General features: G+C 35.3%; 1 protein-coding gene across 8 annotated transcripts; it reads right to left on the bottom strand.

Annotated features, from left to right (window-relative positions):
• Positions 1-2540: 2540 nt before the first annotated feature.
• On the bottom strand, positions 2541-9721 carry LOC114306640 (uncharacterized). 8 transcript variants are annotated; one of them, XR_014349425.1, is made up of 4 exons: positions 9406-9712; positions 7046-7097; positions 6256-6430; positions 2541-2767 (listed from the first exon to the last, which is right to left on the bottom strand). XR_014349425.1 is itself a non-coding variant. In XM_082903219.1 (3 exons), the coding sequence occupies exons 1-3, from the start codon at positions 9576-9578 to the stop codon at positions 2618-2620; spliced, it is 498 nt and encodes a 165-aa protein (XP_082759345.1). In that variant the 5' UTR covers positions 9579-9713; the 3' UTR covers positions 2541-2617. The 8 variants fall into 8 exon arrangements, 1 of the variants encoding a protein (XP_082759345.1); XR_014349427.1 differs by lacking the exon at positions 6256-6430 and having other exon boundaries at positions 9406-9711; XM_082903219.1 differs by lacking the exon at positions 7046-7097 and having other exon boundaries at positions 9406-9713.
• Positions 9722-16127: the final 6406 nt, after the last annotated feature.

Below are 16127 nucleotides of genomic sequence, written 5' to 3'. Positions count from 1 at the left end.
ATGCTCTGTTTTTTTGAGACGGCAAATGATGCCGTCGCAAATACTCTGCTTTTTTGATACGGCATTTTCTGCCGTCGCAAAAAGTGACTTTTTGAGACGGCAAGTGTGCCGTCGCAAATAGTTCCGTCTCATATACCCAGTTTTCTTGTAGTGGTGTTCATCATTTGTAATTTTAAATTTGTAATCTAAATAGCAAATATGTGAGGCGTGGGAATATTTTACTCAACATGAATTTTACATTAAGTTAATGGACTAGGGTTGAAATGAATGTAAAGATTTAACAGCCAAATAGTAAAAAAGTCAAACTTTGAGACTAATGACGTCTTGAGTTCAACTCTTAATGGTATCATTCAAACTTAATCTACCCATCATTTGAAATTACATATATTCATATCACCATTCATGATTATGTCAAATACCCAATGTAAATTTTTATTGTTAGTCCTAAAGGGATTATTCATTACATGAACACATCTCTTAACTATCATTTAATATCACTTTATGCATTTAATATCTCTTATCGTCATGAGAATAGCTGTTAAAAGACTGTCTCGAAAAGTCAAAAATAAAATTTTTATCGATAAAATTTTGAAAATGTCACTAATAAATAGACTTTTAGGGACAAAATAATTTGGTCTTAAAATAGTTTATTTTTTGAAACAAAAAAATTTGGTCCCCAAAAGATAATAATGTATTACTAAGGTTTAATTTTCGTTGCTAAAAATATAATAACGATACTATCCTTAAAAAATAATTTTATCCCTAAATTTTAATTTCTAAAACTTTAACTTTTTTTTTTTTTTTTTTTTTTGTAGTGCATGGTGGTTCAGTAGCGTTGGTTGAAGCCTAATCATGCCCTATAAAGATAAAATATACAGCCAATTATACATTAAATTAAAACCAATAATTGTCATTAAAATTCATACCAACCCACATTACAATTTTCGTATCTTGGAATTCTCTGTGTATGAAGTCATTTTCAGTCAATATTGGGAGGACATTCAGCACACCTCACTTGGCTTCGTAAAGTATTCAAACAATGACTTTTTGAGTTCCCAAGTCCTTGTGACTTGTGAGCTTTTGTTGGATGCATGCATGCACAAAGACAAAGATTGATTCTTCTAATCAAAATTTATTTTGAAATGAGTTGTATGGGATAATTTAAGGATGCAATTACTTTGTGGATTAGATTGCATTGTTTGGACAGTGAGATCTACCACGGATTCTCTTTTTATAATTTGAATAGTTTATTTTATCGGGTATCTCGTATATTTAATTCACACAAAAAATTAGATCGATATGATAATTATACCATACTCAATTTATCTTGTTTCTCACTAAAAAAATAGATAATTTATTTTTAAAAACACAATTGTCTATTTTTTTTGAGACAAACACGATAAGTTGAATATGTTACAATTATCATATCGAATTAATATTTTTGTGTATGAAATACACGAAGTACTTGAAAAAAATAAATAAAAAATGAACGATTAAATCATCAAAATGAGACATATAGTGAGCCCCATAGGCCTAAATACTGCCCTCCAATCTAAAATATGGACGGGGAGGGAATCCTCCTAAATTTAAATTGGTAGGCATAAATATTTATTCTGAGTTTGTAATTTTGTTGATAGATTTGCTCCTTTCAGATTTTGTTTATTTATAATGAAATGGAATTTTTTTTTCATGTATGACGGTTATAAAAGATCTATTTTAACAAAAAAATATTTTAAATTTAAAACACAGTTAATTTTTTATTTTTTACAATTTATAATAACGTGATACTAATAACCTATTGATTTTAATTTTTTATGATATGCTGTAATCTTACGAATGAAATAAAATCTACAAAACGGAGAGAATCAAAACATATAAACTGTTTTTTATTTGAATCTTAATTTTAGGTAAAATAATAATAATAATAATAATCCAAACAGAACCTAAAGTGGCAGGCCTTCTTTTTAATACAGTTTGGGATCAGTTGGTGTCGGTGGCCTAACAAAGAACTAGGAGCGCACGGCCATATCCTCAACTTTTTAAAAATTATTTTTTAATTTAAAATTTTGAAAATATTTTTTTATTTGTCCCTCTTAAATTAAAAGAATTTTTTTAAACAAAAATATATTAAAAAAATTGAGAATTGACCCTAGTAACAAATTAAATTCTAAAATTTTAATTGTCAATTTAAATCTTGATTTTCAATTTTAATCTCAACCACCCATCTATTTATGTTAAGTGAAACTAGCGGAGAAAAATGTTATTTTGTCATCCAACACACCATTTTACAAAAATATAAATAATAATTTAATGCATAAACCAGATCCACTGTTGACAGCCTCCCATCACCATCAACATCACTTAAATCCACCTTTGGTAACTGTCACGACCCCATTCCGCCCCTAGTAAAATGGTGTCATGATGGCCAGTAATCCGAGATTACCAAAGGCCAACTTACAAACTTTCACACAATCAGAGTATACATATGGGGCTTACATGTGCGGAAGCAATAAATTTAAATCAAAGTAGTCCATAAGAGCTGTGCAAAGATCTAATGAAATGACATACATCTTAACAAGATTTTACAACTTGAATACAAAACAACATAAAGTACATATTACATCTTGATCAAAAGGCTTCTCAAGCCAAACATACAAAAGAAATGAACTATAAAACCAAGAAGCATAATCTTCAAGATGCTAGCAAAACATGAATCCGAAACATCTTCCAAACAAAGCTTAGGCAACATCGCCTTCTTGCTCGTCACCTACATATATATAAAGGAGAGGGTGAGCTTGGATACTCAGTGAATGTTATAAATAATAAAGGTTTGAATGAATGATATTCGAGATCTTTATCAAAACAATACATATCATAGTTTGTAACAAAACATGGGATGAATCAAGTTCATCAATCAAAGTCTTTCAAAGCATCTTGGGATGTTTAATAACATCTACATAATACAAAGGATGACATTCTTGACAAAACAAAGGAATAATCATCCCGGAATCGAAGCACACCCGTTCATGACTGTCGGTGGCCGACCCGGAATCGGTTAGACAACCCACCCGGAAAACCGTCGGTGGCAAAACGTAACCTACCCGTACAAGACTGTCGGTGGTACCATTCGTACATGACCGACAAATGCAAAGAGATATCTCCAACATAGGTGCTACATAGGCTTAACGTCCCCGAGTACGAAAGTATCTTCCAAGAATGTCATCAAAACAAACATAATACTTGATACAAAAGCTAATGGATAATCATTCATACTTGATCAAATACTTTCCCAAAATGAAACAAAGCAAAACTTTATCAAAACGTTATAACGTAGCTTTATTAAAAATACCACTCACAATAGCTCTTCGGATGTAGGGCTTAAGGCAAGGATCCAAGACCTACAATCATATAGCAATGTCTACTAAATCCATTTCAAGAAGACAAGAAGGAATGCTCAAATATGATTATGCAATGCACTCTCAAAACAAACTCTGCATGAATGAAAATGATCTCGAAACTTCTTTCCAAAACCAAGTCAAGACAAAGCAAAACACGTGCTGGGAGTCAAAACAATGTTTTTCTTCTTGGAAAAGCATGCTGGGTACCAACCAGTTCTCGGAATGGATGCACAGAGATGATCTAGGCCAAAATGGCCTAGCTGGGTGAACTCAGGAAGTCTTGGCCGAGGTCCCACACCTCTTGTCCGAGGTGTGGTCTCCTAGGCCTAGGTGTGCGACTACCTGCCGAGATGTTACAAGGTGCCGGCAAGGGTGTACCATGGTCGGCCTAGGTGTGCATGCAAGAAAGGCTAAGGTGCAAGTGATCATGCAAGGTAGGCCAAGGTGAGATACGATGCTTGGCCTAGGTGTGGGATCTAGGCAAGAGTGGGTCTCAGTGACCACACCTAGGGAAATGAAATTTGGAAATCTAGGTTTCCTCTTGAAGAACATAAACATGAAGAACATGAATGCTAAAATCATAACTTCTTATTCAAAATCTGAAATTTCATGATATGAGTTCAGAAACATGGACCTGGGTACCCATAGTTGAAGATTTCATGAAGACAAACATAAAAACATGGAACTTGGTACAAATTTCCGGATCAAAACAAGGCTTTTCTTGAAGAACATAAGAACATCATTTTCACTTTCTAAAACAAAATTTTAAATCAATGCATGACTCATGAATCATGCTAGATCATGCAATGTGATCAGATCAACATAAAGAACAACAAAAGTAGATCAGGAATCTAACCTCAAAACACGGATCAAACGGTTCAAACTCTAAGGATCAAGCTTGGAAATCTAATTCTCTCTTTAAGAACTCCTTCTTCCTAGAGCTTTTCTCTCTTCTAAGGCAAAGACATAGCAAATGATATGGGTTTCTCACTACTAGTTGGCTTAAACCACTACGGGAACACGTGGCATCATCTGATTGGATCTCCTCAAAAAGGTGCCAGAATGAAAAGACAAGAGTATGACAAAGTGTGTATAACAAGCAAGGTGGCATGGGCACTCTAACAAGGAAATGATCCCGGATCAAGACATAGGTTTCGGGCAAGTAAGGTCTTCTTGATCTCAGCTAGGGAGGATAACACTTGACCTAGGTGTGCCACACCTTGGCCTAGATGTGCCACACCTCGGCCTAGGTCGTACCAGTCCTGGAATAAAAGGTTGCTAGGTTCAAGGATCATGGGTCTCAAATGCCTAAATGATACACATCTCGGCCTAGGTGATGCACACCTCGGCCTAGGTGATGCACATCTCGGCCAATATACCTAGGTGACGGTGGAGGTCAACCAAGGTTGTTCCAAGATGGTCCTAGGTGTTGACACTCAACGGCCTAGATGTAAGAGGTTCAAATGTGTGACCTAGGCTTGAGACAGCAAGGACAAATAACCTAGACTTAACACACCAAGCAAGGAACAAAGCATGTATATAACACTTAGGCAAAACATGATAGCATCAAGACAAGACAAGAACCTTTACTTGGGCAAAACAAATCTAAGTTTGCATGTAAAAACTTAACAAGGCAAAATCATATGAATGCTCATGAATATGACTAAGACAAGATGAGGGTTGTTATAGCAATCCTCTTCTGCCATCCATCTCAATCAAATCTAACACCCTCATGATTCTAGTACCCCCACCCCTAGCAGACACCGATCTTCTCCCTTCATTTTCTTCTACCATTGCCTATCGTTCTTTATCTTTATCCCACCATAACTTATCCCTTCCTTTCCTATACACCAGATTAAAGACATCAATAAGACCACCACATCATATGGCCACAGCCGTGATGTAAGATCGAACCACAATGGTAAATCTCTTTATGTTGGATTCACCACAAGAAATTACACTTTTGGCGACTAAATTTTTAGTCACCAAAAGTCAAATTTTAGTCACCGAAAGTTTCCCCGACTAAATAGTTTGGTCGCGGGCTTGGTCGCGGGAAGATTGTTGAGGAAGGTATTGGCGACTAAAAAACATTTAGTCACCGAAAGTCCTAAATTGGCAACTAAACAATTAGTCACCAAAAGTAAAGGTATTGGTGACAAAAAAAACTTCAGTCCTTGATAGGCTAAATTGGTGACTAATTATTAGTTGCCAAAAGCTTTCAAAAAAAATTACTATCTCATTTTTAGCGACTAAAACATTTAGTCACCAAAACTAACATTATTTAGGACAACTAATTTATTTAGTAGCCAAAAAGTTTTTTTTTCATCTTATTTTTTTTAGCTACTAAATGTTTTAGTCACCTAAAGTGTAATTCTTTTTAGTTACTAAAAATTTAGTCGCCTAAAGTCTTTTTTTAAATTATTTTTTATTTGGCTACTAAAATTTTAGTAGCCAAAAGTTTTTTTTTTTTATTTTTTATTTATTTTTAGCTATTAACTATTTAGTTGTTAAAAATATTTACTTCCTTTTTGGCTACCAATTATTTAGTAGCCAAAAACATGATATTATTATTATTATTTTTTTTTAATTTGTCCATAACCTGTACGTATTCCGTGCAACCTATACCATATATATAAACAAAACAATATATATTATCAATCATTTCGCAATTTACATCCATTTCACTTCCAACCATCCAAAAAGGAATAACTTTTAATATCAAATTTCATACAAACTAAATATATTCCAATCTAAAATAACAATTCTATACAAAATACAGAATCATACGAAAACCATTATATTCGTATAGACTCTGGGGATGATAGTGAACTTTTGAAAAGTCTGTCCAATATTTAACCTCATTTTCTAGAGCTTCAACTATATCCTTGTCTTGAATGTCACTATGAAAAGCATGCTTCCCGTTGTTGTTACCATTTGTCATATATGATTTCTCCTGCTCCTCTTTGAATAAACTTTGCAAAAACAAGTTTTTCTTGCAAGGTTCAGATACATGAGTGGAGAGATCAGCAGTTCTGCATGTTGGCAAAGGGAATGTTAGGTCCTAGTCATTAAAACTCAACTCTTACAAAATTCTAGGTTTCTTGGGTCTTCTGCATTATCTTTGCCATTATTGTCAACTGAAAATTTGTAGTTTGTTCAAAGCTTAGTTGTTAACTATACAATGATTCTAACTCAGAAAGGTTTTTCAGTCCAACTTGAGCTTCTATATTGAGTTACCTAATTAATCTTTTCTCTTAAAATTAAGAAAAGAAATATTAATAACATAGAAATATATTCTGATTGAATTCTATAAATTCATATCAAAGGAGCTATGTACGGCTCCTACATTCCATGCGTACTGGCCCCTCTAGCATGTGTTATGTTTTACATTTCTGTTGCCACATGCCTGTACGAACCACATTAGCTTAGATTAATTGTAGGTAAGATTTTTTTTATAAGCTTTCTCTACTAATTTTCAGTAATTGTTAGTTAGATGGTCTGTTTTCAACAAATGATGTTCTTCTAACTTGTTCACCCTTTCACTTGACAAATGTAATTAAATTAATGAAGTAATATCCTTTATTTTATACTAAATGCAGCCAAAGTAAATCAGTGGCACCAAAAGCTACTGACAACTGTCTACATACCTCTTGTTTTTGTTTGGCTTTAACCAGCAATTGATCTTGTTTATGCCATAACCTTACATTGACAATGCTAAAGTGTCAATTCCAAGAAGTCAATCATTTTTAAAGCAATTAACTATGCATGAGTGTCTCTCTAGGAAGGTATAAATATAAATACAACAATAAGTTTATATTTATATACAAGGAAGAGGAGGATGAAATGAAACAAGAAGACCCACCCTTAGAAAGACCAACAACATACATGACTCCAAATATTTAGTAGATGAATCAGACAAATCAGCAGTAAGTGATTTAAGAATTATTGTTTACTTGTGACCGTGAATGAAATTCTAAATACTGGTATCTAAAAAAAATTAATAAAGATGCCTCGATGATATTGACACAAGCAACAGTGACATCCAAAAGATTAACTCAACAATGCATCTCATAGCAGGATTTTGGTCACAACTTTACTGTGGTTGGCAACCACTAAAGGCACAACTTAAGTATCTCCATGGTAAGAGAACAAATGATTTTGCATGTTGGCTACATATGCTTTTATAAGATGGCATCAACAGGTTGAGAAGTATGGTTCATTACATATTCAACATATATTTTCTTCATTGCAAAGATCAACATCAAAACCTAGAAGTAGCTTGGATCTTAACTCTAAAATCTGTAAATGCTGCCAAAACTCATAGAGAACTCAATCTATTAAATTAAAAATATATTCAACACTAACTTTGGATCTATAGGCCAATAACTTCTTAGCACTTCCAAATAAATGGTTGTGGTCCTTGTGAAGATTCATGGGTATAATGACATAAATGTATCATGTTTCTATGATAATGACCTTATATAAAGTTACCATTCTTTTTGAGGACTTGATCTGTTCCCCAAATTCAAGAATTTAAGTTACCATCCTATGTTAGTTTTTTCCATTCACAATTTCATCTTTTAGACTGCTCTCTCTCTCTCTCTCTCCCTCCCCCCTCCCCCGGTTCTAGTTCTGCATTCACCAGTTGGAACTATACCCAAATTAATTTGGAGGAAAGTACACTCTTTGTTTTTTTTTTTCCCTGCTTTTGAGTGACTTATTGTAATCTACTTTTTGTTTAGCTACTGTGACCCCATACTCACATATATTGTTTCCCTGCATTTTAATGATCTTCATATTTGCTATCCTTATCAAGGACACATCAAAAACTAACATTGATCATTGAAAGTAAAATTCATCAATTAGGACAGCCTCTTCAACTAGACAATTGTTACAGAAATTTTATTTAAGGAAATCGCTGACCAATGATTTGCAGGTTACATGGCCAACATTAGTTTATGAAATTCAGGACATAAACATTGAAGATTATACTATTTTACCTTCGGATTGGTTGTAGTAGCATAGAGAACATAGTTGGCCTATTTTGAACAATTTAAATGAATAAGTATTATGTCGCCAACTACTTGTGGATGTGTGATGCATCTTTCTTATGTGCAAGTACCTAATACCCCAAGTGCGACTGTCTATGCTTCACTTGTTTTCTTCTCCTCCTTTGCTTTCACTTTCTTATTTTCTTAAAGTGTCATTGCATTTACAGAGCTGCTTGCCAGATTTGATTTTAAAACGTTAAACTCACTATTTAGCCCTTATAAACCATAAGTTGTATCCCAAATCCTTGTCCCAATCATCCATAAGCCAAACCTAAAACTAAACCTCAATTTGGTAATAAAAATAAATGATCCTACATCACAGAGCATGCGAATTACTATTGTTGTAGTTCTATTTACAACCCCGAACAAAGATATTCAGCCCTCAAAACCCTAGCCCATTGATATCCAAGAAAAATCTACCTCATGGCCTACAATTGAACACCCAAGATCATTAAAATGATGGTTGTCCAGAAATTCTAGCATGTTGTAATTGCTTTGTGGTGAATTTTTCATTTAGGCATTACATCAAACAGTTGGTGGGCAGAAGCAGAAATTCATGGAAACCACACATGTATCAGCACAAACCAAACTCCCAAACACAGAGGCAAAGACAATTTGCCATCAAGCAAACACAATGGAACAAAAATCATACCACTCCCTTGGATTTTTCTTTTCTTCTTCTACTTTTTCTTCTCTTATTTGAAACACCATTGTCGCTCAAGTTTGAGCTTCGAATGGAAGTCATAACCCAGTTAATGAAAATCACAAATCCAAATTGGGTTTACTCGGTATCTAGTTTGACTCAGTACGTTTTGACGGTGAACCCATCATAGATATATATCTCATCAATCTATGTATGTACGTATACAATAATACAGTTCAATCGTTACTGAATTACAAGTCCAAAAAGGCTATGATTTGGGGAATTCAGAGTACAAAGAACTAAAGAAAAATACCTCTGATTTGGGGAATTCAGCGTCGGTAGCGAAGAGCGAGGGTGGGTGTCGATGCTACATTGGGTTTTTGCTATTTGCTGATCTTCCTTTTCAATGATGATGGACAGTCGCAGAGTTGTTATGGCAGTAAATTGATGTTGAAGAAGATTATGGATGGTGAACATAACACCCATCTCTTTCTCTGTACTACAACACCTTGAAGAAGAAGATTATGGGTGATGAGAGAGATTCACCATAGGTGAAGAGAAGCGGAGAAGAGAGAGAGAGAGAGAGAGAGAGAGAGAGAGAGAGAGAGAGAGAGAGAAAGAGAGAGAGATAGAGAGAGGCCCTGAAAATATATATCATTTTACACAATTAGCGACCAAAATTTTTTTAGTCGCAAATTAATTTTATAAATCCCTCCAAAATTTCTTCCTCCAAATATTTTAGTTTTTTGGCAACTAAAACATTTTTTAGTCGCTGAAAACACACTTTTGGCGACCAAAAGTTTGGTCGCCAAAGATAAAAATTAAATTTTTATTTTACATTCGAAGACTAAATAATTTTAGTAGCCAAAACTAATCATACAGCGACTAAAACAGTTTTTAGTTGCTGAAAACACACTTTTGGCGACCAAAACAACTTTTGGTCGCCAAAGAAAAAAAATAAATTTTTGTCTTTCATTCGGCAACTAACTAATTTTAGTAGCCAAAATTAATCATACAGCAACTAAAACATTTTTTAGTAGCCAATTGTGGCATTTTTGGCGACTAAATTTCTTTTAGTCGCCAATAATCAATATGCCCTGACTAAAAAAATTAGTAGCTAAATATTGTACTTTTGCTGATTAAAAAAATTTTTGGTCACCAATTCCACAACTTTTGGCGACTAAATTTTTTTTAGTCGCCAAATTTAGTAGCCAAAAGTGCATTTTGTTGTAGTGATTTTTTTTTTTTCAATTTTATTTTATTTTACAAGGAGATGCCGTTAGAGAACAAGGGGGCAGTGCTAAGGTAGGGCTCATTCAGGGAAGGGGGTGCCACTTGGGGATGGTGGAGCGGTGTAGGAAAGTGACACCATTGGGAGAATAAGACATAGTGGGGAATGGTGGCACTATCGGTGTCACACCCCAAACCTGAGTATGACCGGCCGTGGTCCACAGGGCCTTAGCCCAAGGCACATGTAAGCCTAAACACGCATTCAATATCACCTTGAACAATTAAACCATAGTCCAATAATAAATAACCAAAACTCAATCCAATGACATGCCACAAGTGAAAAACAAGTCATAACCAACTTCCTAAAAAAATATATATACTAAATGGGACACAAACCGCCCACAAAATAAAATAATTCTAAATAAAACCCAACCACAATGTATGCACAAAACTCGACAAAGCAACCTAAAACAAATTAAATAAATGCCCTAGAGGTCCATGCAATTGAGTCCCCGCTACGCCATGAATCCACTCTAAGTCCTTCTAACACCTGGAAATGATAAACAACTAAGTCAGCTGACAGCTCAGTGAGTAGCAACATGGATAGTAAATACAGTTTTGAAAACAGGGTTCAATTCCAAAATAAGATATATATCAAAGAAACTAGATTGGCATACAGTTTGGTAAATACAATCTGTTTCAAAAAGAAGGTTCCACAATTCAACATTTAAAATACTCATGTCTCGCAAGAACATGATAAACGAAAATTTTCACTTAAAACAGATTATAACATGAACACCAATAATTTTCTGGGTACCAATAAAAACAAATAATCTGCCACACAATTCTCAAGGCTATAAGCCCCGTTGGATCCAATACCGAACTAAGAGTCATCCTCAGGGTGGCACCTGGGCCTTTTCTCAAAGACGATCCGATTGAAGGTCACCTAGTTATTTTTAAAGGTCTTTTCCTTACAATTGTTGAGCACTAGAGTCATCACAGCCCAACCCGGATCTGTTCCCTAGTGGCCAGAGTCACCACACACAGTGGAATAATTTCCCTGGACTAAATACACACATGGTCCCAATAATCAATACACATCAGTTTTGCAAAACATGGTAGTTCATCATTATAAACATGAGACCAAAACAAATAGTTTACAGTATGCCAAGTTCACACATGTTTCAGAAATAATTTGATTCCATTGATAATATAATAATTTATCAAAACAGTTTAGTCTTGAAACAACAATTTAATTTTCCAACAGTTCAGGGTAGGGGAACATTTATAAAAATACGTAGCATGAAACTACTCACCTGGAAACGAAATAATATAATCCTCGAATAGATTATGAAAGTCCAACTAGTGCCCTGAACCAATATGAAAACTACACGTCACTACTAATTTAAAAATACTAAAGAATACGAACTAAGTAACCCCAAACTAAAGCGCACTAACACGGCTCAACCCAACTCACCGTTACTCTTAAATATTATCTAAGTTCATGTTCTTCAAGGTCTAAAATCACCCAAGACATAGGTTCCGATCGAAACTTAACTAAAAATAACTTTAAGATAAAACAGTGTTTTAAACAAGTTTTCCCAATCTATTCGCTACCTTTGAAAATTACAAAACCCACTCCTCGCTATTCAAAAAAATTCCAAAAACCTCCAGATATGATCTAATATATCCTAAGTTTCAAACCCAATTGGTTTCACTTGATTTGCTTATCAAAATAATTATCTACAATTTATTATATCCAAATAGGTTGTTTTCTGCAGCACTTTAAAGAAATTGACGGTTCTCTTAATATACAAGAGCAATCAATGCAAGGCCAAAAATGTACGAAACTAGACTCGTAACCGGTTCTAATGACACTAATTTGATAATTTTTGGATTTATACCCAAAGAGAACAACACTCCCGAATTTACTGTTTCGGACTGGTTTCCTGGACAGATTTGAATACCTCAATTTATATGGATTTCGACTCCCAAAAATTATGAAACAAATCAGATATGCAATTCAATATGTAAGTAATCTACTGTAAAAATTTCAGATTAAAATTCATCCGTTTGATATGGTTTCTTGATTTTTAAAGTTTGCGATTCGGTGCAGAATTTTTGAACTAAGAATTACAGTCATTCTTTATACATCAATTTAACTCCTCAGATTTCTTAACATCATATATATATACACAAAATACATACACCTACAATCTCTCCATCAATGAATAAAATAATTATAGAATAAGGATGAAGAACAAAGAAAGAAGAGAAGAAAACCTAGGAGGCCACACAGCACAACACACCCAAAGCTCTCCTTCTTGGCTACAACAATAATCTTGATGATTGAAAAACCCCTCTCTTTCCTTCATAAACCCACGGCTGCTAGGGCTGCTAGTGTTGTGGAAAACAATTATAACAAGAGTTAGGGTTTGTGTTTATTTTATTTTATACTAGTGGTGGGCACACATAGGTCAAATAAATAGATAAATATACAAAACATATGTATAAGTTATATGCAACTCAAATGGTAGGAGCCTAACTTATTAATTTTGTGGTCTAGAGTTCAAGTCACACCCTCTTCTCCATTTTTTTTTTAAACAATAAATCTTGCTTCTAAATCAATGACTTTCACCATAAATTTATTTTAGGTTTAAAATTAATTAAAAGATCCTCCAATAATATTTAATTTGCACTTAAAGATTCATAATAAAATATTTGAGATTTGTAAAATTATTATTATCTAATTATTTACTTTATTTGTATATTCGGGTTCTCACATTCTCCCCCCCTAAAAGAAAAGTTTCGTCCTCGAAACTAACCTGAGTAAATCATGAGAATAGATGTGGGTACTTCTCGCGCATCTCGTCCTCGCATTCCCTAGTCGCCTCTTCAACTAGATGATTACGCCACAGTACCTTAACTAACTTAATAACCTTTGTACGCAACCTTTTCTCTTTCGAATCCAAAATCTGAACAGGTATCTCCTTATACGAAAAATCCTCTTTAATCTGAAGCGGCTCATAATCTATCACATGCGACAGACTGTGCACATATTTCCTCAGCATAGACACGTGAAACACATTATGCACTCTTGCCAACCTAGGGGGTAGAGCAACACGGTACACAACCTCACCAACCTTCTCCAATATCTCAAATGGACCAATGTATCTAGGACTCAACTTTCCTTTCTTTCCAAACCTGATCACTCCTTTCCATGGTGATACTTTCAAGAATACCATATCCCCCACATGAAACTCTAAGTCTCTCCTATGATGATCAGCATAACTTTTTTTTTGTCTACTCTGAGCTGTCAATAATCTCTCTCTGATGGTGATAATTTTCTGTGTAGCATCCTCCACCAAATCAGGTCCCAACATTTGCCTTTCACCAACCTCATACCAACACAAAGGAGACCTACACTTCCTCCCATACAAAACCTTATAAGGAGCTACTCCCAAACTATAATAATAACTATTATTATACACAAACTCCATGAGCGGCAAATTATCATCCCAATTACCTCTCCACTCTAAAGCACAAGCCCTCAATATATCCTCAAGGGTTTGAATAGTCCTCTCCGATTGCCCATCTGTCTGAGGGTGATAAGCTGAACTAAAATTTAACCAAGTACCCATAACTGACTGTAACGCACCCCAAAACTTAGACACAAAACGAGGGTCCCGATCTGACACTATTGACACTGGTGCCCCATGCAATCTAACAATCTCCTTCACATACAACTGTGCAAATCGAGCTAGAGAATAGGTCATCTGTACTGCAATAAAATGTGCTGACTTGGTTAATCTATCAACAACTACCCAAACTGCATCGTGATTACTACTAGTACGAGGTAAACCACACACAAAGTCCATGGTAACGTGATCTCACTTCCACTCTGGTATAGGTAAGGTTGTAGTTTCCCCGCAGGTTTCTAATATTCTACTTTAACTTGTTGACACACCAAACACTGAGCCACAAATTGTGCAATATCTCCCTTTATACCATTCCACCAAAAATGTTCATAAAGATCCCGATACATCTTAGTACTTCCAAGATGAATGCTATTACTATAACTAGATCTATGTGCCTCCATCATAATCTCTTTCCTCAAATCACCACCAGCAAAAACACAAATTCGGCTACGAAATCTAAGCAACCCGTCATCACTAACCACAAAGTCTACATTCTTACCCTCTGCCATCTCTCCTTTAATACGCTCACACTGGGGGTCAATCTCTTGTGCTAAACGAATCCGTTCTCTCAAGGTTGGCTGAACTATCAATTGACTACAATAAGCCCTATCACCAGCCGTAACAGCCTCAAGCCTCAAACGCCTCATGTCTTCCACCAAACAACTCTCAATAGAAAAAGCTGCTACATCTCCAACTGCGACCTTTCTACTCAAGACATCTGCTACCACATTTGCTTTCCCCCGGATGATATAAATATTCACATCATAATCTTTTAGTAACTCAAGCCATCTTCTTTGCCTCAAATTTAGTTCCTTCTGTGTGAAAATATACTTCAAACTCTTATGATCAGTGTAAATATCACATGACTCTCCATACAAATAATGCCGCCAGATCTTAAGAGCAAAAATCACTGCTGCTAACTCCAAGTCGTGCGTAGGATAGTTTCTCTCATGTATTTTCAACTGTCGTGACGCATAAGCAATCACCTTCCCATGCTGCATGAGCACACATCCTAAACCCTGTCATGATGCATCACTATAAATCACAAAACCACCTCCATCTATAGGTAAGGCAAGGATTGGAGCTGATGTCAATCTCTGTTTAAACTCTTGGAAACTATACTCACAATCATCATTCCACTCAAACTTTACCTCTTTCCTAGTGAGGTTTATAAATGGCAAAGCAATATGGGAGAATCCTTCCACAAAATGTCTATAATATCCAACAAGCCCTAGAAAGCTACGTACATCTGTCACAGAAGTAGGTCGTGGCCAATCAATAATTGCTATCACCTTCGTGCAATCCATAGATACCCCATCTTTACTCACTACAAGGCTCAAAAAGGATACACTGCTCAACTAGAATTTACACTTCTTAAATTTTTGCATACAGTCTCTTCTCTCTAAGGATCTGCAGTACTACCCTCAAATGTTGCTCATGCTCCTCCTTACTCCTTGAATAAATTAGGATGTCATCAATAAACACTACCACAAATTTATCCAACTGGGGTTTAAATAGTTTATTCATCAAATCCATGAATGCGGCTGGTGCATTTGTGAGACTAAAAGGCATCACCAAGAACTCATAATGCCCATAACGGGTTCTAAAAGAAGTCTTAGGAACATCCTCATCCCTTACTTTCAACTGGTGATAGCTTGACCTCAAGTCCATCTTAGAGAATATCTAAGCTCCCTGCAATTGGTCAAATAGGTCAACAATACGTGGCAAAGGATACATATTCTTCACTGTGACTTTGTTCGGTTCTCAACAATCAATACACAACCTCATAGACCCATCATTCTTCTTCACAAACAACACAGGTGCTCCCCAAGGTGACATGCTAGGCCTAATAAAACCTTTGTCTAACAACTCCTATAACTGAGTTTGTAACTCCCTCAACTCCAACGACGCCATTCTATAGGGCGCTTTAGAAATAAGTGTTGTGTCAGGGACCAAGTTAATGGAAAATTCTACCTCACGATCTAGAGGAAGTCTAGGTAGATCCTTTAGAAAAGCATCAACACAATCACTCACTACAGGCAACTCCTCTAACTTCCATTATGGCAGTTCAATACTCACCACACAAGCTAAGTAACCATGATACCTT

Source organism: Camellia sinensis, chromosome 13 (genome assembly GCF_055761805.1).
Source record: "Camellia sinensis isolate YWXY chromosome 13, ASM5576180v1, whole genome shotgun sequence".
In the NCBI taxonomy this organism is placed as follows: Eukaryota; Viridiplantae; Streptophyta; class Magnoliopsida; order Ericales; family Theaceae; genus Camellia; species Camellia sinensis.
This window is presented reverse-complemented; position numbering and strand designations above follow the sequence as displayed.

What these genes read in the sequence shown, in the direction of transcription:
- LOC114306640 (XM_082903219.1), bottom strand. Translation starts at nt 9,578, where the DNA reads ATGGGTGTTATGTTCACCATCCATAATCTTCTTCAACATCAATTTACT. An exon ending in CTGAATTCCCCAAATCAGAG is followed by an intron (nt 6,431 to 9,405) that starts GTATTTTTCTTT and finishes GCCAACATGCAG; the next exon opens with AACTGCTGATCTCTCCACTC. An exon ending in TTGAAGCTCTAGAAAATGAG is followed by an intron (nt 2,768 to 6,255) that starts GTTAAATATTGG and finishes ATATATATGTAG; the next exon opens with GTGACGAGCAAGAAGGCGAT.